At 37.1% G+C, this 25438-nt stretch overlaps 1 protein-coding gene across 13 annotated transcripts in view; it reads right to left on the bottom strand.

Annotated features, from left to right (window-relative positions):
• Positions 1-25438, bottom strand: part of NUMB (NUMB endocytic adaptor protein) — a 174007-nt gene that overhangs the window by 32996 nt on the left and 115573 nt on the right. For all 13 annotated transcript variants that reach the window (XM_060004253.1, XM_069540424.1, XM_069540421.1 and 10 more), the window contains one exon: positions 5009-5083. In XM_060004253.1, the coding sequence (XP_059860236.1) occupies positions 5009-5083 (75 nt within the window). The remainder of the gene's footprint in view (positions 1-5008; positions 5084-25438) is intronic.

Below are 25438 nucleotides of genomic sequence, written 5' to 3'. Positions count from 1 at the left end.
CCACTTTGAGAATTCTTACTTATGCATTAGGACAGGTTTGTATGTATGTGTGTGCTGATCAATTCCATAGCAACTGTGGGGAAATAATAGATATGTTCTATTTCAAACACAGAATATATCATCTATAAAGAACACATGGCCAATGCTTTCACTGGAGCTGAGAAAACTAGTATATTTGAGAACCAAACCACATCTGTTAACCACAACTAAAATTTGAAGAATAGGGTTGTTTTCTTTTTAAATGCTACTGTTTTAGAAGAAAGAAATTTGTACTGACAGTTATAACTATACAATTCTAAAACTACATAGGTAAAAGAGACACAATTGTCTGTGGTCCCAGCACCAATTTTTAAGCATATACAAACCTTGAAAACTGCCCACCATTTAAAATCTGAAGAACTTATGCAAAGTAGATGAGTTCTAACTCACCCAAGCTAGCTTAACTTTAACATTTCCTAGTTTTGGTTGAACTATACTTTAAGCCTTTACCTTTTATAATCCATTATTAATAGTGAATAAACGTCTAGAAAAAGACAACTCTACAGAAATTTGACTCATAAAACTCATTCAATACTCTCAAACACTGAATGGTTTATTTTTTCTCTAGGTTTTGAAAATCACAAACAGCATCAAATATTTCCATAAAATGTTTTGAACTTAAGCTAGAAATATAATAAGGTAATTGGGATAGTTGTAACAATAAGACTAAGCTTATTTCTGCTGCCAAGTTTGGTGACCCTAGTTTCGTTAGACTTTTAGGTAACCACCAGCTTTTAAAAGATGCAGCCCAAGTTAAAAGATTCACCATTCTTTAGGGATAGGAAGATGTGGGAAGGAGATTCGTTAATATTTAATTTAGCTCCCAGAAAAGCTCCTGTTAAACATGGAGTTTGCCTTCTATTTATAAAAGACCTCAGATGTTAATGAAAAAAGTTGACGTGCAAAATGCATCAAAAGACAGTTATTAGAGTAGAGAATAATATTAATTTAAAAAAATTAAATTATGATTCTTTTACCTGCTAAAACAAGAACATACATTAAAACAAATTTATCAAATAGCAAATAAAAAATCAACATATTAGAAACTGGTAGTGTAATGAAACTAGTCTAAAACCAAGACAGAGAGGGAGAAACACAGAGACAATGGGAAGAAAAGACATTTTAAAAGGAAAGGCATCTTGCACCAGTATCAAGCAAGATAACCAAAGGTCCAATACACTTTTTACAAAATAGATTGATAAATGACAGTACTCCTCCCCCTGCAACTAACTCTGCATTAAGGCAATGAAAATGGGCAATAGTCATTTCTGTCATTTATCCTATACAATCTAAGTCCCTAAGTGGCTAACTGGTAAAATTACGCCACAAAGTAAATGAATGGCAAATAACTGTAACTAACTTTATGCATATAAAGTAAAAAAAATTTAAACATATTTATGCTCTGAGAAGCATATGTTGTTTAGTTACAATATCTTTTCATTTGAAAATATTAAGTATGCTGATAACTTCTAACTGAAGTTAAAGTAATCCTAAATTGTAAGGGACTACTTGGAAGGAAAAAAAAAAACTTGCAAATTATCCTGCTTCTTCAAGCCCGCACAAATTTAAAAAGCGCTAGAATGTTACACTTTTAGTTCAAAGATCATTTGAGTGATAGGTTTAAGATGTTTGTTTTCCTATTTAACTGGTACATCTGAGCTACATAATTCTTTAAATTTTAAAACTTTTCTGGCATTCAAACTTGTTCCAGACATGCTATTTCTTCTTTAATCTGTAGGTCTGTACATTTTTACATTTGCTTCCATTTATTTGAAACGATAAGAGGAATATTTATCATCTATGAAAATAAACAAACATCTCCAGACACATAGCTTTTGGCACAATATAAGCATCTGGCACAGTAGATTATACATGTTTGTTAGATGAATGTTCGCTAAAAGAAGGGAAAAAGGCATCTAGAAAATTCTGTATAGTAAAAATATGAAAAGAAGACAAAAAGCATGAATTTTTGTGGACTAACATGATCTGAGATGAACAACATCTGAAGACTTCCAACTTTCTGCAGCCTTTTTCATACAGCATCAGAAAGGGTATTAATAGAAGGGGAAGTTCCAGTGAGTATAATAAATAGGAAATTGGCACTAGTCTCCCAAAAATTCAATCTTATTTTTAAAAATACTTGTTTGCCTGTGCAAAATTATTATACAACACTTGCTCCAAGTCTCCTGGGTAGGGTTAGTCTGAAAAATTTTAAAGAACTTCTTGAATCAAAAGTTCAGAAGTGGTCAATCTTCCTTCAAAGTTCAAAAGTTTAAGTATGTCCAGAAAAGCAATCCAAATATGCATAATTTCATTTTAGTTGTAAAAGACCATGGGGAAATAAGGATTTTTAAGAGATATGCAAAAGGGTTTCATAAACTTTAAACATTAAATATAACATTGTTATGATGGTTATTACAAAATTCAATTTGACCCCATATTGAGGACTGAATTGTTTTCTGTATATTTATTCCAGAAATATTTTTTGAGTGGCTACTATGTGCCAGACACTGTTCCAGGCATAGATATAATTTTTCAAACAGCAATTTGGTTCCGATTTCTAGTAAAAATAAAAACTTATTTTTCGATAATTTTATTATTTAAATAAGTCCTGTATCTCAAATAACCATGCTTATAGTTTACAATTTCCTTGGTTAAAACCAAAAGGTAAAATAAAAAAATTCACTCAACTAAACAATCAGTTTTAAAACTAGACGGCTTCCCTGGTGGCTCAGTGGTTAACAATCCGCCTGCCAATGCAGGGGACACAGGTTCGAGCCCTGGTATGGGAAGATCCCACATGCCGCGGAGCAACTAAGCCCGTGCGCCACAACTACTGAGCCTGTGCTCTAGAACCCGCATGCCACAACTATGGAAGCCTGTGCACCTAGAGCCCACGTTCTGCAACAAGAGAAGCCACTGCAACGAGAAGCCCACGCACCACAACGAAGAGTAGCCCCTGCTCGCCGCAACTAGAGAGGGCCCAGGCACAGCAATGAAGACCCAATGCAGCCATAAATAAATAAATAAATGGACAGATAGATAGACAGATAAATAAATAAATAGAGGCAGGCACTCTGCCCTTATTAAAAATAAATAAATAAATAAAAATAAACATAGACAGTGAATAGTGGCTATCTCTGGGACTGCAAGAGATTTTATGTACTGTTTTTGTTCATTTGTATTTTACAGAATGAACATATACTACCTATGTAATAAAGAGAAGTTTCTAATTAAAAGCAGGTTAAAGAAAACTAGACAGTGAAGAGGACTGACTGCTCATTAAACAACTAAATACCACTTCTTAATTATCTTCTGGGCAAACTTAAACCATCCCTAGTTTTTCCTTATTTAGAGAGTAAACATGAAGCCATATGCTGAATTAAGACTTTCCAAAGGCTCATTCCACAGTGACCTTCCAAATGTTAAGTTTATGTAGGCTCTAAGATTTTAATAACTATTTAAGGTTTGTTTCAGGTCTATCTAGTCTATTCACTGATTCATCTGTTGTTTTCAGTTATTAGCATTATGATGTTTAATGACTAGTAGGGTAAATCATTGCATTACTTTTTAAAATGTTCTTAGAAAATCTTATTCTATTACTGAACTTAGAATTATTTTGTTAAATAAGAGATTGAATTTAAATTTCCTGGAAAACTGCATTATCTGAGGCTGTATTTAACTGGGGACTATATTTACGTGGACACGGCAAGTCTATAAATTATTATATAAAGTCCCTTTAACATTAATGATGATTAAATGGAGAGCACAGATAGACTAAGAAGGGCTTCAAACATTTAAGAATTTAAATGACCAAAATCTGCAGTAAAGGGTATGTATGTGTGTCTATATATTGTTTTGTTTTTTAGTTTTTTGCATACCATAATCAGTTATTTTTCTCCTCCTCTCCTTTCTATAATAGATTCAGACATTTGTTCGAAAACATAATCCACTTCTCTGAGTTGGTTGCTTCCTTGACTTTGTATCTTTTATATTGAGGAACTGTATGTAAGAGGTCATATAGAATGTACCAAGAAGCAGAAAAGTTTTGATTAAGCAAATTGAGGGGAAAAAAAAGCACTCATTAGTAGCCAAACTTGTGGCAGCCCACCATACCAGCAAACCCAAAGCAACAAGTATTTAATGCTGTTCTGGGGCAAGGGCATGCAGAAGTAATGCTTAAAGCTTTCACAGCAAAGGGGGGAAAGGCCACACATTGGAGAGAAGGTTGTGAAGAGGGCTGTCAGAATTTAAGAAACATTCTTCAAACCTATCCAAAATATGAAGTTAACACTTTAATCTTAACCTTTATGAACTCTGAACTCATTCTCTCCTTTTATTAAATACACAGGCATGTGCCTGGGATGTGTTCTATGGCATAATAGGCAAAACAGACATTATTTATCCTGGAAAAGGACTCTCCATTTCAAGTATGCTGAAGTTTGTGCAAAAGGCAGGGAAATACATTGTTTATGTTAGAGGAGTATAGAGAAGGAAACTGGGGAGTAGCAGTAATGATAATTAAGTCTCCCCAAAATGTAAACCTCACCTGCTGTCAACACAGATATCTCTATTTTACACTTTTTCCTGGAAAGCTGTTTCTTATAGAGTTAAAATCAGTAATTTATAACCCAGTTGTCACAGTTAGGTTAAAAGACTAACTGTAATAGTTTTATCCTGGTTTTAGAATATTATTCATCTATAAGAATTCATACCACTTGCTTAATATGGGTTCTGAATTAAAAGTATCTTTTAGATAATGTCTGGCCTAAATTGAAGAAGTTGGTCATTGTAACTTACACCTTTGGATGGACAACGTGAAATGCTCTTTATTAATGAGCCCACATATTTTGCCTTAAGAGAAATACTGTTCTTACTGGATAGTGGGTCACCAAAATTTACTGAGCAAAATCTTTTGAGAAAATATTTACAGCATATAGATCAACACTGGCAACCATCAAATACATACAGCTTTCAATCTTTTTACAGCATCTTCACAGATGTGCATTCCTCTTGATTCATCAACTTCTACATGCCCAAGGTACTGTAGAAAGAAGAGAAAAGTTACAGCTATTGCTGTTTACTGAGTAGCTACTATACAGTAGATATTACATGGTAGAAAACTGAATATTAAAATTCCTGCACTCAAGAAACTCACAGCCATTATAGAAGAGTTAAGGTAATGTCACTTTACTTACCCTCAGTGTCCTCATGTGACTGAGATTTAGAATAAAGGTCTCCAAGAGCTGTTATAGAGGAGTAGGCGAAAAAGTACATGATAAGCACTAAATGTTACCTGAATCTATTGGATCTGAGGCATAACAGCCTATGCTAGACACAGTTACTATATCTCTAAACATAAAAATAGTCCTAAAACAAAGTGTGTGTGTGTGTGTGTGTGTGTGTTGAAAGGTACAAATAAAAAACAGTTACTCAAGGGCTGAAGAGATCACATACTCCTTTTATGGGAAGCACATAAGAACAGGGCAGAAAACTAAAATTTTAAGAAGGTAGTGAGTGCATCTGAGCTTTAGAAGATGTGCAGAACTTGAAGAAGCTGTATTGGAAAGGTTGGGAACCTATTTTAGGCAGGTAGAATTTAACAAAAGCTATAGGTGTAGAATAGAATAACTATATATCAGCAAATATTCCTGTCTGGCAAGAATATGAGGTATATGCAGCTGGGGAATTTGAACACTGAAATGAGTCTGTACTTAATCCTAGAGGCAATGGAGAGCTAATAAAGCTTTTTTTGGTTTGTTTTTGCAAGGTAGTAATATTATTCAAATTGTACCTTAGTATGGGAATAGTCTTGGGTTAGAAAGCACAAAGGATGATGGCAATATCACAAGTGCTCTCTCTTAAAAGGAAATTTAGAGTCTGGTTCTGGGTAAGATGGAGTAGACATACATTACCCTGTCCCACCCTCTGAATGAAACCATAAAACCAGAACAGAATACATGGAAGCACCTATTTGAGTTCTCTGTAAAGAGTATAAGATGAATCAGAGAAGAATACCAGAATTCAAGGTATTTCTGAACTGGCAGGGAGTCTACCTTCCCTGCCCCTCCTCCCCTTTGGTACCTCCAGCCTGAACTTTACACAGCCAGATATCCAAGTGAGTGCTATGGCACAGACAGAACTCTGGGAAAAGCACTCTAGCTCTGGCCCAAGGACCAGGTAAGGTAACTCCTTATCCTCAGAGAGTATAGGAATCCCCCTCCCTTTTATTTATCTTTTTTTGAACTTTCACATCCCAGTCCCCAGGAAATTCCGTGGTGGTGTCTGTGGTAGCAGCAAGGGAAACCTGCAAGAGCCACACACCTCTGAGAAAAGGTGGCTGTCCTCTGTTTAAAGAGACTGTGATTACAGGAAGGTGGGCCAACACCTCCACCCCCCTTTCTACTTCCCCCCCGCCGAATCTCCCACCATTTGGCCCTGGATGAAGATGAAACAGTAGTAATTCATGGGCACAATAACCAGTGCCCTACGAAACACAGGCATGGAGAGTTTAAGTAACTTGCCCAAAACCATTCAGCTAGTGAATGCTCAAACCCAAGCAGCCTGACCCAGGACAGTCCTATAATGTTCATATACTGAATTTTTCATTTTTACCCCTATCTTTCCAATACTGAATAAATGCATAAAACCAACATATTAAAATCAATTTAGGAAACTGTTGGACTTTAGGTAGCAAAATACCTGAGGTATCGATCATAAAGATCATATAGACTAAGGACATTAAAGAATTGTAACAGCTATAATTTTGAATAAACATTATACAAAGCAGCAAGAATGCTTACTTTTAAGTGAATCAAATAATATATATATTCAGTTATATATAATATATATTATATATATATTCCTTTTCAGATTCTTTTCCATTACAGGTTATTACAAGATATTGAATAGTTCCCTGTGCTATACAGTAGGTCCTTGTTGGTTATCTATTTTATACATAGTAGTGTGCATCTGTTAATTCCAAACTCCTAATTTATCCCTCCCTTCCCCTTTACCATCTGGTAACTGTAAGTACATTTTCTATGTCTGTGAGTCTGTTTTGTGAATAAGTTCATTTGTATCGTTTTTTTAGATTCCACATATAAGTGATATCGTATAATATTTGTCTTTCCCTGTCTGACTTCTTCATTTAGCATGAAAATCTCTGGGTCCATCCATGTTGCTGCAAATGGCATTATTTCATTCTTTCTTATGGCTGAGTAATATTCCATTGTATGTATATATCACATCACCGTATCCTTTCATCTGTCGATGGATACTTAGGTTGCTTCCATGTCTTGGCTATTGTAAATAGTGCTGCTATGAACACTGGGGTATATGTATCTTTTTGGTTTTTTTTTTTTTTTTTGGCCATGCCATGCAGCATATGGGATCTTAGTTCCCCAACCAGGGACAGAACTTGTGCCCCTGCAGTGGAAGCACGGAGTGGTTAACCACTAGACCACCAGGGAAGTCCCTGCACGTATCTTTTTGAATTACAGTTTTCTCCAGATATATGCCCAGGGGTGGGATTGCTAGATCATATGGTAACTGTATTTTTAGTTTTTTAAGGAACGTCCATACTGTTCTCCATAGTGGCTGTACCAATTTACATTAACACCAACAGTGTAGGAGGGTTCCCTTTTCTCCACACCCTCGCCAGCATTTATTATTTGTAGACTTTTTGATGATGGCCATTCTGACTGGTGTGAGGTGATACCTCATGGTAGTTTTGATCTGCATTTCTCTAATAATCAGCAATGTCGAGCATCTTTTCATGTGCCTGTTGGCTATCTGTATGTCTTCTTTGGAGTAATGTCTATTTAGGTCTTCTGCTCATCTTTTGATTGGGTTGTCTGTTTTCTGACATTGATGTGTATGAACTGTTTGTATATTTTGGAAATTAAGCCCTTGTTGATCACATCGTTTGCAAATATTTTCTCCCAGCCCATAGGTTGTCTTTTCATTTTGTCTATGGTTTCCTTTGCTGTGCAAAAGCTTCTAAGTTTAAGTCCCATTTGTTTACTTTTGCTTTTATTTCTTTTGCCTTGGGAGACTGATCTAAGAGAATATTGCTACGACTTATGTCAGAGGATGTTTTGCCTATGTTCTCTTCTAGGAGTTTTATGGTGTCATGTCTTGTATTTAAGTCTTTAAGCCATTTTGGGTTTATTTTTGCATATGGTGTGAGGGAGTGTTCTAATTTCATTGACTTACATGCAGCTGTCCAGCTTTCCCAACACCACTTGCTGAAGAGACTAACTTTTCTCCAATGTGTATTCTTGCTTCCTTTGTCGAAGATTAATTGACCATAGGTGTGTGCGTTTATTTCTGGGCTCTCTATTCTGTTCCACTGATCCATATGTCTGATTTCATGCCAATACCACATTATTTTGATTACTGTAGCTTTGTAGCATTGCCTGAAGTTGGGGGGTGGGGTTGTGCCTCCAGCTTTGTTCTTTTTCCTCAGGATTGCTTTGGCAATTCCGGGTCTTTTGTGGTTCCATATAAATTTTAGGAGTATGTGTTCCAGTTCTGTGAAAAAGTCATGGGTAATTTGATAGGGATCACATTAAATCTGTAGATTGCTTTGGGTAGTATGGCCATTTTAACAATATTAATTCTTTCAATCCAAGAGCATGGGATATCTTTCCACTTCTTTGAATTGTCTTCTATTTCCTTCATCAATGTTTTATAGTTTTCAGCATATAAATTTTTCATCTCCTTGGTCATGTTTATTCCCAGGTATTTTCTTTTTTGATGCAATTTTAAACGGGATTTTTTTTTTTAACTTTCACTTTCTGATATTTCGTTGTTAGTGTAAAGAAATGGAAAAGATTTCTGTATGTTAATCATGCATTCTGCTACCTTGCTGAACTCATTTATCAGTTCTAATAGTTTCTATGTGGAGTCTTTAGGGTTTTGTATATAAAGTATCATGTCATCTGCATATAATGACAATTTTACCTCTTCCCTCCCAATTTGGCTACCTTCTGTTCCTTTTTCTTGTCTAGATTAGAAAAATTTTAATTCAAAATTATAGGCTGTCAGAAATGTCAAGTGTTTGGTGACTCTGTGAACTCGTTCTAGATGTTGAGATTGAGCTCACACCCAGAAATAATAGAATACTTTGTCACTGAAGACTGCTTTTCATCATTCAGTCAGATGCTACAGTGATATACTACATATTACACTCAAATCCTGGAAAGTTGTATTTTTCAGCTTGGAGACAGTGATGAATGGCCATTTAAATAATTCTTTGAATTCGGCTCTAGAAAATATTCTTTCATGTTCTGTTGATATTTGGCTTTCTTCAAAGCCTAATAATATATTCTTAATTTCTTGGTCCAATAAGTAAAGAAAATCAAGTACTGGGAAAGAGTAAAATCTCAGCAATTGAGCTCTCAGCATTGCTGTTCTAACATTTTAAGAAATTCTGACATCTCATTCTGGGTACCTTGCCACATATACTATCAATTTTTTTAAATTTGTTATTTTGTTTTTTAATTTATTCTCTATCCTTGATCACTGACTCATGCCAAATATGTATTTTTAAAAATTACATTATCCTGAATTTTCTATTTTGCTGTACCAATATTTCTTTCTATTTTGGCACAAGCTGCTATTTTGATCATTATGTTAACAACTGCTTTGGCATAATCACTTTCGCTAATTTTTATCCCACAGAATTTTCCTGGTTATTTCCCATGTTTATTCTTTGGGATCAACTTTGTAGTAATTTTGTTCAGTTGCTGACAAATAAAACCTTTGGGATTTTAATTAAGATTACCTTAAATTCACTGGTTAATTTGAGAAAAACTGACATAATATTGACCCATTCCATCTAATACTATTTATTCAAGTCTTTTATGTCTCTGAAGTTTTAAGGTAGGCTTCAAATACACATTTTCTAGATTAATAAGTATTTAATAATTTTTGTTGCTACTGTGAACTGGCTTTACAGCCATTATTTATGTATATATTTGTGTATATATATTCTTTTAAAAGACTTTAGTTTTTAGAGCAGTTTTAGGTTCACAGGAAAACTGAGCAGAAAAGTACAGAGTTCCCATATACCCTCTGCACCGCCCCCCCAGCTTCCCCCACTATCACATTCCACACCAGAGTGGTACATTTGTTACAATCAACAAACCTATAGTTTATCCACAGTCTATATTAGGTTTTACTTTTGGTGCTGTAAATTCTATGGATTTTAACAAATGTATAATGACATGTATTCACCATTGTAGTATCATACAGAATAGTTTCACCACCCTAAAAATCCTCCGTGTTCCTCCTATTCACCTCTTCTTCTCCCCTAAACGCTGGCAAGCACTGATCTTTTTACTGTCTCCATAGTTTGGCCTTCTCCAGAACTGTCATGGAGTTGGAATCATACAGTATGTAGCCTTTCCAGACTGGCTTCCTTCACTAGTAATATGCATTTAAGGTTCCCCATGTCTTTTCATATATTCCATTGTCTGAACATATCACAGTTTATTTATCCATTCACCTGCTGACAGACATCTTTGTTGCTTCCAAGTTTGGCAATTATGAATAAAGTGGCTATAAACATCTGTGTGCAGGTTTTTGTGTGGACATAAGTTTTCAACTCATTTGGTTTGAGTGTGATTGCTGGGTCATACAGTAACTGTACATTTAGTTTTATGAGAAAACTTCTCCTAAAGTCTTCTAAAGTGGCTGTCCCATTTGCATTCCCACCGGCAATGAATTACAGTTCCTGTTGCTCCACGTTTTAACCAGCATTTGATGTTGTCAGTGTTCTGGATTTTGACCATTCTTGATAGGTGTGTAAACTCATTATATTTTTATTTGTATATAATTTGTCTTTCCCTCTCTGGTTGCTTTCAAGATTTTCTTAGTCTTTGATATCTACAGTTTCATTCACGTGTCTAGGAAACAGACTTTTTTTTTTTAGATTGAGATATAATTCACGTACCATACAATTCACTCAACGTGCACCACTGAGTCATCAATTAATTTTTTTAAATTGTGGTGAAATACATATAACATAAAATTTGCCAAAAAAAGTTGCCATTTAAACTATTAAGTGTATAGTTCAGTGGTATTTATTATATTCACGATGTTGTACAACCATTACCACTACCTATTTCCTGAACTTTTTCATCACTCCAAACACAAACGCTGAAAACATTAAGCAATGACTCCCAAGTTCTCCCTTCCTTCAGCTCCTGGTAATCTCTAATCAACTTCCTGTCTCTATGAAATTGCCTATTTTAGATATGTCATATAAGTGGAATCACAATATTTGTCCTTTCATGTACAGCTTATTTCACTTAGCATAACGTCTTCAAGGTTCATCCATGTTGTAGCACATATCAAAACTTCATTCCTTTTAATGGTGGAATAATATTCCATTCTATGTATATACCACATTTTGTTCATCCATTCACCTATTGACAAAACACCTGGGTTGTTTCCACCTTTTGGTTATTATGAATAATGCTGCAATGAATGCTGACATATAAGTATCTGTTTGAATCCCTGCTTTCAATTCTTTGGGTATATGCCTAGGAGTAGAATTACTGGGTAATTATATGTTTAGCTTTGTGAGGAACTGCCCGTTTTCCATAGTGTTGCACCATTTTACATTCCCATCAAAATGTATGAGAGCTTCAATTTTTCTATATGCTCATCAGCACTTTATTTACCTTTTAAAAAAAAAATTATACCAACCTAATACGTGTGAAGCATATCTCGTGATTTTGATTTGCATGCCCCTAATGACTAATAATATTGAGCACCTATCTTTTCATATGCTAATTGGCCATTTGTATATCTTCTTTAGAGAAATGCCTAGTCACATCCTTTGCCTATTTTAAAAATTGGGTTTTACTCTTTAGATACATGATCTCCAAATATTTTCTGCTATTCTTTGGGTTGCCTTTTCACTTTCTTTCTTCAAAAGAAAACGTCCTTTGATGCATAAAATTTTTCAATTTTGATGAAGTTCAGTTTATCTATCTTGGGCTTCCCTGGTGGCTCAGTGGTTAAGAATCCACCTGCCAATGCAGGGGACACAGGTTCGAGCCCTGGTCCAGGAAGATCCCACATGCCACAGAGCAACTAAGCCCATGTGCCACAACTACTGAGCCTGCGCTCTAGAGCCCGCGAGCCACAACTACTGAAGCCCGTGCACCACAACTACTGAAGCCTGTGCACCCTAAAGCTTGTGCTCCACAACAAGAGAAGCCACTGCAGTGAGAAGCCCACGCACCACAATGAAGAGTAGCCTCGCTTGCCGCAACTACAGAAAGCCCACGCACAGCAACAAAGACCCAAAGCAGCCAAAAATAAACAAACAACAAAAAAAAATTATCTCTCTTTTCTTTTGCTGCTCATGCTAAGGACTCCACTGCCAGATCCAAAGTCATGAAGATTTACCCCTATGTTTTCTTCTAAGAGTTTTATGGTTTTTACTCTTATATTTAGGTCACTGATTCACTGAGTTAATTTTTTACATAGTCTGAGGCAGAAATCCAACTTCACTCTTTCATATGGAAATCCAGATGTCCCAGAACCACTGGGTGACAAGACAATTTTTTCTCCATTGAATGAACTTTGCACACTTGTCAAAAATCACTTGGATGTAGATGTATTAGACTAATTATTATTTATCCCATTTGCTTCTTCAATCTGAGGATTCAAACACTGCTCTGAATGAATTCATCCTCCTCTCTCTTCCTGGAGCTTCCATTAGGTCTGCTAGTGTCATTGGACTTTTAAATTTGTTCATCCACGTTTCTTAACCTCTTTTTCATATTTTCTCTTTATCACCTTGTGCTGCATTCTGGGTAACTTCATCGAATTTATTTTCCAGTTTACCAATTGCCTTTTCAGCCGGCTCTAATTCACTATTTAATCTATTTACTAAGTTCAATTTCAGTAATAGTATTTTTCATTTTTAGAAGGTAAGATTTGATTCTTTGTCAAATCTGCCCATTCCTTTTTTCACTGTTTTATTTTTTTCCTATGGTTTGAATTCATTTTTTGGTTTCTAATAATTTTATATATACACATTTTATAGTCTCCTCTATAGCCTATTATTTCAAGTTCTTAGAGTGTTAATCCTCTTGTTGATCTTTATTGTATAATCCTTTACTGTCTCTGCTGATCATTTCCACATATGATTTAAAACTTTAAAAAAACTGTAAGTCACCTCTAGTGAAGCTCAATTTTTGTAGGGAAATTTCATGCATTCTACATTGTGGAGTAGTTTTACATTTGCTTCTAAAAGGTACCGCAGATGTTTAGTAGCCTAAGACCTACTGTATATTAATTTGAAGATTCTTACATCATGCAGGTTTTAGCACATCAAGTCCAAATCCATGGTTTCAATTTTTCCTGGGAGATTCCTTTTCTCACCCAAGTTCTGGGTAGAGGAATGCTTCCTTTTTTTGTTTTTGTTGTGTTTTTTTTGGCTTTTCCTTCTAGTTCTCTATTTCACTGCTTGTAAAGCCCACTGAAGGTTCTGTTCCATGCTGGGTTCTCAGTTCTAATTCTCTGCTTTTTATGAGTCCAGGACCTTCAGAATGGATGTTAAAACCAAAGGCTCGGGCTTCCCTGTCGGCGCAGTGGTTGGGAACCCGCCTGCCGATGCAGGGGACGTGGGTTCGTGTCCCGGTCCGGGAAGATCCCGCGTGCCGCGGAGCGGCTGGGCCCGTGAGCCATGGCCGCTGAGCCTGCGTGTCCGGAGCCTGTGCTCCGCAACGGGAGAGGCCGCAACAGTGAGAGGCCCGCGTACCGCAAAAAAAAAAAAAAAAAACCAAAGGCTCTAGCTCACAAACCGTTTCCCTCTTAGGCTGCTAGTGTGATTTCTGCCTTGCTCTCAAATTTCCTCTTAATTTCTGGTAACTGGAGATCTGTCTTTATCGAAAGCTCAGCTATGGTTTAAGAGAAAAGTTTGTTTGAAAATACAGTCAGCATTTCTAGATATTTGTATTGGGAGTATTAGTGTGTTAGCTTAATCCACATTCTGCCAGGATCTAAGACCTATAATATTTCCCAACTAAACTAACTGGTTTTTCTATCCACTGATTTCAGTCTATCTTAAAAGCAGCCAAAATACTAGAATTTCCTATCATTTTCAACAGTTTTTTGGGTTGATTCTCTTGGGTTTTTCAGATAGACATCATCTGCAGAAAAAGAAAATACAGAAAATATCTGGATTTCCCACATTTACAACTTTTGTTTATTTTCTTATCCAAAGGTACTTACTACCATTTCTCAATCACTGTCGAATAATAATAATGTTTAAGAACAACCTGACTTTCCTCCTGAATTCATTGTACATCTTTCACCATTATGCATGACTCTGGGATAGTTTTTCAGTCATTGAAAGAAAGTATTATGCTATTCTGATTTTGATAAGAAGATTTATCAGGATTGAAAAATAATACTTTTAATGTTTCCATTTTACTGATATAATCCACATAACATAAAATTAACCATTTTAAAGTGAATAATTCAGTGGCATTTAGTATATTCACAATGTTGTACAATCTCCACCTTTATCTAGTTCCAAAACATTTTTTTATTTATTATTAGACAATAATTGCTTTACAATGTTGTGTTAGTTTCTGCTGCAGAGCGAAGTGAATCAGCCATATGCATACACACATCCCCTCCCTCTTGGACCTCCCTCCCTCCACATCCCACCCAACTAGGCCATCACAGAGCACCAAGCTGAGCTCCCTGTGCTATACAGCAGGTTCCCACTAGCTATCTATTTTACACATGGTAGTGTATTTATGTCAAACCTAATCTCTCAATTCATCCCACCCCTCCTTGCCCCACTGTGTCCACATGTCCGTTCTCTATGTCTGCCTTTCTATTCCTGCCCTGAAAATAGGTTCATCTGTACCATTTTTCTAGATTCCACACATATGTGTTAACATACGATATTCGTTTTTCTCCTTCTGACTTACTTCACTCTGTATGACAGGCTCTAGGTCCATCCACATCTCTACAAATGACTCAATTTCATTTCTTTTTATGGCTGAGTAATATTCCATTATATATATGGACCACATCTTCTTTATCCATTTATCTATCGATGGACATTTAGGTCGTTTCCATGTCCTGGCTATTGTAAATAGTGCTGCAGTGAACATTGGGGTGCATGTGTCTTTTTGAATTATGATTTTCTTAGGGTATATGCCCAGTAGTGGGACTCCTGGGTCGTATGGTAGTTCTATTTTTAGTTTTTTAAGGAACCTCCATACTGTTCTCCACAGTGGCTGTATCAATTTACATTCCCACCAACAGTGCAAGAGGGTTCCCTTTTCTCCACACCCTCTCCAGCATTTATTGTTTGCAGATTTTCTGATGATGCTCATTCTGACCAGTGATACCTCATGGTAGTTTTTTTTTTTTTTTTTTTTTGCGGTACGCGGGGGCCTCTAACTGTTGTGGCCTCTCCCGTTGCAGAGCACAGGCTCCAGACACGCAGGCTCAGTGGCCATGGCTCACGGGCCCAGCCACTCCGTGGCATGTGGGATCTTCCTGGACCGGGGCACGAACCCATGTCCCCTGCATCGGCAGGCGGACTCTCAACCACTGTGCCACCAAGGAAGCCCTCATGGTAGTTTTGATTTGCATTTCTCTAATAATTAGTGATGTTGAGCAACTTTTCATATGCCTCTTGGCCATCTGTATGTCTTCTTTGCTGAAATGTCTACTTAGGTCTTCCACCCATTTCTTGATTGGGTTGTTTGTTGTTTTGATATTGAGCTGCATGAGCTGTTTGTATATTTTGGAGATTAATACTTTGTTGCTTCATTTGCAAATACTTTCTCCCATTCTGAGGGCTGTCTTTTCATCTTCTATGCAAAAGCTTTTAAGTTTAATTAGGTCCCATTTGCTTATTTTTGTTTTTATTTTCATTACTCTAGGAGGTGGGTCATAAAAGATCTTGCTGTGATTTATGTCAGTGTTTTTCCTATATTTTCCTCTAAGAGTTTTATAGTGTCTGGTCTTACATTTAGGTCTTTAATCCATTTTGAGTTTATGTTTGTATATGGTGTTAGGGAGTGTTCTAATTTCATTCTTTTACATGCAGTTGTCCAGTTTTCCCAGCACCATTTATTGAAGAGGCTGCTTTGTCTCCATTGTATATTCTTGTCTCCTTTGTCATAGATTAGGTGACCACAGGTGCATGGGTTTATCTCTGGGCTTTCTATCCTGTACCATTGATCTGTATTTCTGTTTTTGCGCCAGTACCATACTTTATAGTAGCTTTATAGTCAAAACATTTTCTTTACACCATAAGAGGAACCTGTACCTATTAAGCATTTGCTTCCCAATGCCCCTCCACACAGGCCCTAACAATCAATAACCTGCATTCTGTCTTTATGGATTTACCTATTCTGGATATTTCATATAAATGGAATCATACAATATGTGACCTTTCATGTCTGATATATTTCACTTAGCATACTGTTTTTGAGGTCATCACATTGTGGTATGGGGTCACCACACTGTAGTATGTATGAGTACTTTATTGCTTTTTATAGCTGATGTATTTCCATAGTTTGTTTTTCCATTCTTCCACTGAAGGACATTTGGGCTGTTTCCACCTTTCAGCTATCATGAATAGTGGTGCTATTAGACATGAGTGTACAGGTATTTATTTGAGTATCTGTTTTTGACTCTTTTGGGTGTACACCTAGGAGTAGAATTGCTGAGTCATATGGTAATTCTATGTTTAGCTTTTTGAGGAGCCACTAAACTGCTTTTCACAGAAGCTGAACCATTTTGCATTCCCATCAGCAATGTAAGAGGGTTCTGGTTTCTCCACATGCTCATCAACACTTGATTTCCTTTTTGTTTTTTTAAGTATAGGCATCCAAGTGGACATGATGTGGTACTGCACTGTGGTTTTGATATGTATTTCCTTAATGACTAATGATGCTGACTATCTTTTCATGTGCTTGTTGGCCATTTGTGTATCTTCTTTGGAGAAATTTCTATTCAAGTCCTTTGTCCCTTTTTAAATCAGGTTCTTTTATATATTCTGGATACTAGACTCTTATCAGACATATGATTTCCAAATGTTTTCTCCCAGTCTGTAGTTCTCTTTTCACTTTCTTGACATCAATGCACAAAAGTTTTTAATTTTAATGAAGTCCAGTTCGTATATTATTTCCTTTTTTGCTCATGCTTTTGGTGTCATGTATATGAAGGTCACGAAGAGATCCCCATGTTATCAGCTAAGAGTTTTATGGTTTTACTCTTCTAGTTAGGTTGTTGATCCATTTTGAATTAATTTTTGTATATGGTGTGAGGTAGGAGTCCAGCTTCTTCTTTTTTTTTTTTTTTTTTTTTTGCGGTATGCGGGCCTCTCATCGTTGTGGCCTCTCCGGCTGTGGAGCACAGGCTCCAGACGCGCAGGCCCAGCGGCCATGGCCCACGGGCCCAGCCGCTCCGCAGCATGTGGGATCCTCCCGGACCAGGGCACGAACCCGTGCCCCCTGCATCGGCAGGCGGACTCCCAACCACTGTGCCACCAGGGAAGCCCCCAGTTTCATTTTTTGCCACGTGGAAATCCAGTTGTCCCTTCACCATTTGCTGAAAAGACTATTCTTTCCCCATTGAATGGTCTCGGTACTCTTGTCAGAAATCAGTTGGCCATAGATGTTTAGGTTTATTTTTGTACTCTCAATTCTATTCTATTGTTCTATACATCTCTCCTTATGCCATTACTACAATGGTCTGATTACTTAAGCTTTGTACTAAGTTTTTAAATCAAAAAGTGTGAGTCCTTCAATGTCGCTTCCATTGCAATGATGAAGTCTTTCCTCTTAGGTCCATCAATTTGATGAACTATATCAAATTTCCTAATACTGAATCATTTGTGGATTCTTGAGTTAAACCTTACTTTTAGATCCCATTTGTTCTACTTTTCTGCCTAGTTTTTCATCTATATTCTTAAGTGGAGTTGGTCTATGATTTTTTGTGTTTGTTTTATCTTTGTTAGGTAGTTGTATCAGGATTTTGTTAATGCCTTAAAAAAAATTGGAAACTGTCCTCTTTTTCTTCCCTTTCTTTATTTTTTTCCCCCGTCAGCTCTGGTACAGTTAAATAGCATAAGAGTTATACTTCAAGGTTGTGAAAGAAAACTGACCTGTAAAACCATCTATACTAAGTCTTTTGGGGATAGCTTTGGAGTTTTTTTGCTTTTTTTTTTTTTTTTTTTGGTGGTACGCGGGCCTCTCACTGTTGTGGTCTCTCCCGTTGCGGAGCACAGGCTCCGGACGTGCAGGCTCAGCGGCCATGGCTCACGGGCCAAGCCACTCCGTAGTATGTGGGATCTTCCTGGACCGGGGCACAAACCCGTGTGCCCTGCATCGGCAGGTGGACTCTCAACCACTGCACCACCAGGGAAGCCCAGCTTTGGAGTTTTAATAACTTTCTCTATTTCCTTCATGGTTAGGGGTCTATTCAACTTTTATGCTTGTACTTTAGCTAATTTTAATAATGCATATTTTCATAGAATATTCTTAATCTAAATTTTCAAATTTATCAAACTATACAGTATTCACATATTTAGTCTGTAATTGGGTCTCGCCATTTTCTTTCTTTTTTTTTTCTGCGCCACGTGGTGTGTGGGATCAAACCCGCGCCCCATGCAGTGGAAGCATGGCATCTTAACCACTGGACTACCAGGGAAGTCCCTTCACATTTTCTTATCTCTAGTATCACCTATCTGTGTGTGTGTGGTGGTGGGGGGGTTTGCCTGCACCACATAGCCTGTGGGATCCCCGACCAGGGACTGAACCTGGGCTCTTGGCAGTGAACATGTGGTGTCCTAACCACTGAACCACCAGGGGATTCCCTTATATATGTTTTCTTTCTTGTTTTTTATTAAGGTTCATTTCTAATACTACCTCTGAGTTATTTAACCTCTGTTTCCATTTTATATTAATAATAAAATGAGAAAGTAGGGTTTTATGTTCTTTGAGTTACCTTTAGGTGCTGAGAAATGAATAGAGGTTTCAAAGTGTTTCCAAGGGATTTTATTCTATCATCTTGATCATCTCAACTGGTCACATATGGGTATTTATGCCAGGAAAAAAAAAAAAGGAGGGAAGGCTTGGTGGAAAGAAGAAAACAAAAGTATCTCATATATGGACTAACTCAGTCGCATAATCTATTTTAGAAATGTGGAGATGGAAATCAGCCTTGTGTCTTATTAGACTATGAGAAAAACATGCCAATTGAAAAAACATTATTAAAGAGGTCTCTTTTCTTCTCTGAGACACTATCTCACTGAAGAACTGCAGCTGATTTATGCTTTAATGGCTAAAATATTTGACTCTGGAACGTCTTTTGTCTGTATACCATTTCCAAACTCCCTCTGTCAGGGGCTTTTATTCACAAAAAGTAGTTTAGAAAAACTAGTATGTGGAATTTCATTCTTGGATGAATTAAGTCATTTTTCCTTTTCTTGAAAAAAATTATTTAAAAAGTAGATTTCCCCCCTGCTTTGACTGTTATCCATGAGAAGAAATTGCAGAGCTCTGATGTGAGAGACTGTACAGTCAGCAGTTCCCAGCATTAACAAAAAGTGACAGAATCATTAATTTATAAGAAGCTACAAGGCACATTATCACATACATAGCCTATGTTATTTAGCAAATACAGGATGCAGATGTGCAGAACATGACATCAGAATTTGTTTAGGGTCTTTAATCAAAAAGGAGTAGTTAAATTAAAATGGACTATTCTTTAAGTATAAATTTGGAATAATACAATTACATTTGAACAAGTGACCTAAACTAAGTATATTCCCTGGTGGACCAGTGGTTAGGACTCCGCACTTTCACTGCCAAGGGCCAGGGTTCAATCCCTCGTCAGGGAACTAAGATCCCACAAGTTGCGCAGTGCAGCCAAAAAAAACCCACTAAACTAAGCATATGTACTAAATCTAATCATGTAAATTTAAAGCTTAAAAGAACTTAAAGAGATCAAAAAACTTCACCTTCCAAATGAGACACTAGGTGTCAAAAAAGTTACGTGCTTTAGACAAGGTTATATAACTAGTAAATTAACAGGTGATAGTTCTGATAGTACCGAGAAGTACTAAACTACACGCATAATCAGGGGACCCTGCTACTTACCTGATCTCACCTCTACTTGTGCCATCTGCTCTAAAGACACTGGCCTCCTTGCTGTGCCTCCAACACACCAGGCTTTCTCCTACCCCAGAGCCTTTGCACTTGCTGCCCCACTGTCTACAATCTGCTTCCTCAGACACCTGAATGTTGCTTTCTTACTTTTTTTGGGTCTTTCCTAAAAAATCACTTTTTCAGTGAGGGATTCCCAGAGCAACCTATTTTAAATCTCACCCTCCACATACTCCCTTAACACCTAATTTCCTTTTTGTATGCCAGGTACATTTATTTGTTCATTGTTAACACCCACTAGAATGTATGCACTGTGCAAGGATTTTGTCTGTTTTGTTCCCTTGTGTTCCCAGTGCCTAGATGCCTACAACACAGCAGGCACTCAGTGAATATCTTTTGACTACATCAATGAATTACTGGACAGAGAAGGAAATGTACACATTACTTAGTGCTACATTAAACAATAATAAGAGTCATAATAATGAAAACTTTTACAATAAACTCAAGACAAAGAAAGGGAGACAATTTATGGTGTAGAATGCAAATATTATTGACCTATATAATGTTAAAAAGAAAAGCACAGTCGATATCAGTTAGAAGGTAAGAGAACAAAGGGTTTTAGTATTTTTATATTACATGGTAGGGAATGAAGACATACCATCTAAAATTAATAGAACAAAAATTTTATGAGTATAGGAAACCAAGAGAAAAAAGTAAAAATAATCTAATCCCTGAAGTCTGTGTGGTGGAGAAGGGGCACAGAGAAGATGGAAGGGCAGGATGTGTGGGTTAAATCACCCTTTCTCTTCTTTATAGTGGAGGACCAATGATAAGCATTGGTAAATGAAGAACAGACAGTAAAATCATATTATCTAAAGAACTTAAAATATTACCAATGGGAAGCAGAAATAAAAATGGTTAAGTGTCATTGGGGAGTGGGATTAGGGGTAGGGAAGGCACTGTTGTTTTTTAGCCACAAGCATATATCATATGAATGAAAAGCATATATCATGAAAATTTTTAAAGTTTAATTATATTCAAGACTGTTTTAATAAAGTAATTTTTAATTCACACATTGTGTTATAAAATTATAACAGTGCTTAAGAACACAACCCTCTAAATCTAGACTGCCGAAGTTCAAATCCTAACTTCAAATAATCAGATATCATCAACTATTCCCTAACAATATCACGTAATCTTACTGCATTTTACTCCACAAAGAAAATAAATTCTTAAGAGTTACTGAACAGACTAAATAGCCATTTCTCCAGAGAAGACATACAGATGGCCAAAAGGCACATGAAAAGATGCTCAACAATGTTAATTATTAGAGAAATGCAAATCAAAACTACTGAGGTACCACCTCACACTGGTTAGAGGGGCCACCATCAAAAAGTCTACAAATAATAAATGCTGGAGAGGCTGTGGAGGAAAAGAAACCATCCTACATTGTTGGTGGGAATGTAAACTGGTGCAGCCACTATGGAGAACAGTATGGAGGTTCCTTAAAAAACTAAAAATAGAGCTACCATATGATCCAGCAATCCCACTCCTGGGCATATATCCAGAGAAAACTATAATCCAAAAGATACATGTACCCCAATGTTCGTAACAGCACTATTTACAATAGCCAAGACATGGAAGCAACCTAAGTGTCCATCAACAGATGAATGGGTAAAGAAAATGTGATACATACATACAATGGAATATTACTCAGCCATAAAAAAGAATGAAATAATGCCATTATCAGCAACATGGATGGACCTAGAGATTATCACACTTAGTGAAGTAAGCCATAGAAAGACAAATATCATGATATCACTTATATGTGCAATCTAAAAAAAAAGATAAAAATGAACTTATTTACAAAACAGAAATAGACTCACAGACATAGAAAACAAATTTAGGGTTACCAAAGGGGAAAGGGGTGGGGGGGGGATAAAGTAGTAGTGGGATTAAAATATACATACTGGGCTTCCCTGGTGGCGCAGTGGTTAAGAATCTGCCTGCCAATGCAGGGGACATGGGTTTGAGCCCTGGTCTGGGAGGATCCCACATGCCATGGAGCAACAAAGTCCATGAGCCACAACTATTGAGCCTGCACTCTAGAGCCCAAGAACCACAACTCCTGAAGCCTGTGTGCCTGGAGCCCATGCTCTGCAACAAGAGAAGCCACTGCAACGAGAAGCCCGTGTACCCCAACAAAGAGTAGCCCCCACTTGCTGCAACTACAGAAAGCCCGTGCGCATTTCCTAGCTCCAATCTGTCTCCAATTCCTGTTGCCTTTATCTCAATTATCTTTCAATTTACTTCATTTCTTTTCATCTCCACAGTCACCACCCTAGTCCAGCCTACCATTATCTCCCCTCTGGATTAGCAATCTTTCACCAGATTCCTTGTAACCACTATGGGTGACCTCCAAACAACTGCAGCTAGAGTCCCAGTTTGGGAAGATGAAAAAGTTCTGGAGATAGATAGTGCTGATGACTGCACAACAATATGAATGTTATTAAATTTTTTTGTTATGTATATTTTATCATAATAAAATAAACAAGTAATGAACAACACACCACTTAATGGTTTCCCATTACTCTAAAAGCCTAAAATCCTTAACATGGCCTACAAAGCTCTGCCTTACTTCTTTCCAGGTTCATCTAACTTCCTATACTACAGCTTTCCTCTAGCTCCTTGCTATTCTTTCCTCCCACCACCAGGGCCTATGTATATACACTTCCCATAATTTTGAAATGTTCTGCCTATCTTTGTACCTAATTCATTCCTACTCAGTCTTTAGATATCAGGTCAAACTTTATTTTCTCAGGGAAGCCTTCCCTGATCCTGTAGTCTAAGTCAAGTTTTTTGTTACACGTTCTTACAGAACCAGATTCCCTTTTAAAAAGCACTTACCTCAAACAAACGTGATCTAATTAAACTTAAAAGCTTTTGCACAGAAAAACAGACCATAAACAAAACAAAAAGACAACCTACAGGGACTTCCCTGGTGGTCCAATGGTAAAGAATACATCCTGCAATGCAGGGGACACGGGTTCGATCCTTGGTCAGGGAACTAAGGTCCCACATGTCGTGGGGCAACTAAGCCCGTGCGTGCCACAACTACTGAGCCTGCGCACCTCAACTAGAGAAAGAGAAAACCTGCACGCCACAACTAGAGAGAAGCCCTCGCGCTGCAGAGAAGATGCCATGCGCTGCAAGGAAAGATCCTGCATACCACAACAAAGATCCCACATGCCACAACGAAGATCCCACAAGTAACACCCGACACAGCCAAAAAAAAAAAAAAAGGTAAAAAAAAAAAAGACATCCTACAGAATGGGAAAGAACATTTGCAAATGATGCGCCGGACAGGGGATTAATCTCCAAAATATGCAAACAGCTCATACAGTTTAGTATCAAAAAAATGAACAACCCAATCAAAAATGTCTACTTACATGACCTAAGTAGACATTTCTCCAAAGAAGACATACAGATGGCCAAAGAGCACATGAAAAGATGCTTGACTTAATTATTAGAGAAATGCAAATGAAAACTACGATGAGGTACTACCTCACACCAGTTAGAAGGGCCACCATCAAAAAGTCTACAAATAATAAATGCTGGAGAGGCTGTGGAGGAAAAGGAACCATCCTACACTGTTGGTGGGAATGTAAACTGGTGCAGCCACTATGGAGAACAGTATGGAGTTTCTTAAAACACTAAAAATAGATCTACCACATGATCCAGCAATCCCACTCCTGGGCATATATCCAGAGAAAACTATAATCCAAAAAGATATATGCACTCCAATGTTCACAGCAGCACTATTTACAATAGCCAAGACATGGAAGCAACCTAAGTGTCCAACGACAGACGAATGGGTAAAGAAGATGTGGTAAATACAATGGAATATTACTCAGCCATAAAAAAGAATGAAATAATGCCACTTGCAGCAACATGGATGGACCTAGAGATTATCACACTAAGTGAAGTAAGCCACAGAGATAAAGACAAATATCATATGACATCACTTATATGTGGAATCTTAAAAAAAAAGATACAAATGAACTTATTTACAAAACAAAAATAGACTCACAGACATAGAAAACAAACATAGCGTTAACAAAGGGGAAAGGGGTGGGGGAGGGATAAATTAGGAGTTTGGGATTAAAATATACACACTACTATATATAAAATAGACAACCAACAAGGACCTACTGTATAGCACAGGGAACTATATTCAGTATCTTATAATAACTTATAATGGAAGAGAATATAAAGAAAAGAATATATATATATAACTGAATCACTTTGCTCTATACCTGAAACTAACACAACATTGTATATCAACTATATTTCAAAAACAATTTTTTAAAGAGAAAAAAAGTTTTAAAAAGCACATATCTCGGTTTGTAATCATATATTATTAACACAAATATCTAATTAAAGTGTATCTCTCCCATAAGGAGACTATAAACTCTACAAGAGCAAGAACTATATCTTATTTGCTTACCACTTAGCATCTGTCTGGCACATAGCAGGTATTCAAAATAATTTACCAAATATGTGAATACAGATCTACCTTATTCTTACTTTAAGTGTCAAAGAATTCCCCATAATTGATGTCATAATTTCTTTACCCAATCCCAGAATGATGGCATTTAACTTGTTTCCAGATTTTTACTATTATAAACAAACTGCTAGAATGATCACTCATGCCAGTGTATATCTATGGATGTACTTAAACGTAATTCTTAAATGTAAAATTGCTGGTCAAATGAAAAGTGCGTTTAAAATTTTAACTGATATTTCCAAATTGTCCTCCTATAAGGCTGCAAAGTATCCTCCAAGCAATCAACAATGTGTAACAGTACCCATATCGATATACTTTTTTTTTTTTTTTGCGGTACGCGGGCCTCTCACTGTTGTGGCCTTTCCCGTTGCGGAGCACAGGCTCCGGACCGCAGGCTCAGCGGCCATGGCTCACGGGCCCAGCTGCTCCGCGGCATGTGGGATCCTCCCGGACCGGGGCATGAACCTGTGTACCCTGCATCAGCAGGCGGACTCTCAACCACTGCGCCACCAGGGAAGCCCGACTTCGATATACTTAATACTCAATTTGTATAATCAAAATGAACCTACTGGGCTTCCCTGGTGGTGCAGTGGTTAAGAATCCACCTGCCAATGCAAGGGACAGGGGTTCGAGCCCTGGTCCGGGAAGATCCCACATGCCACGG

Source organism: Delphinus delphis, chromosome 2 (genome assembly GCF_949987515.2).
Source record: "Delphinus delphis chromosome 2, mDelDel1.2, whole genome shotgun sequence".
NCBI classification, from domain to species: domain Eukaryota; kingdom Metazoa; phylum Chordata; class Mammalia; order Artiodactyla; family Delphinidae; genus Delphinus; species Delphinus delphis.
The sequence above is the reverse complement of the archived record's forward strand: the minus strand, read 5'-3'. Positions and strand labels throughout refer to the sequence as shown.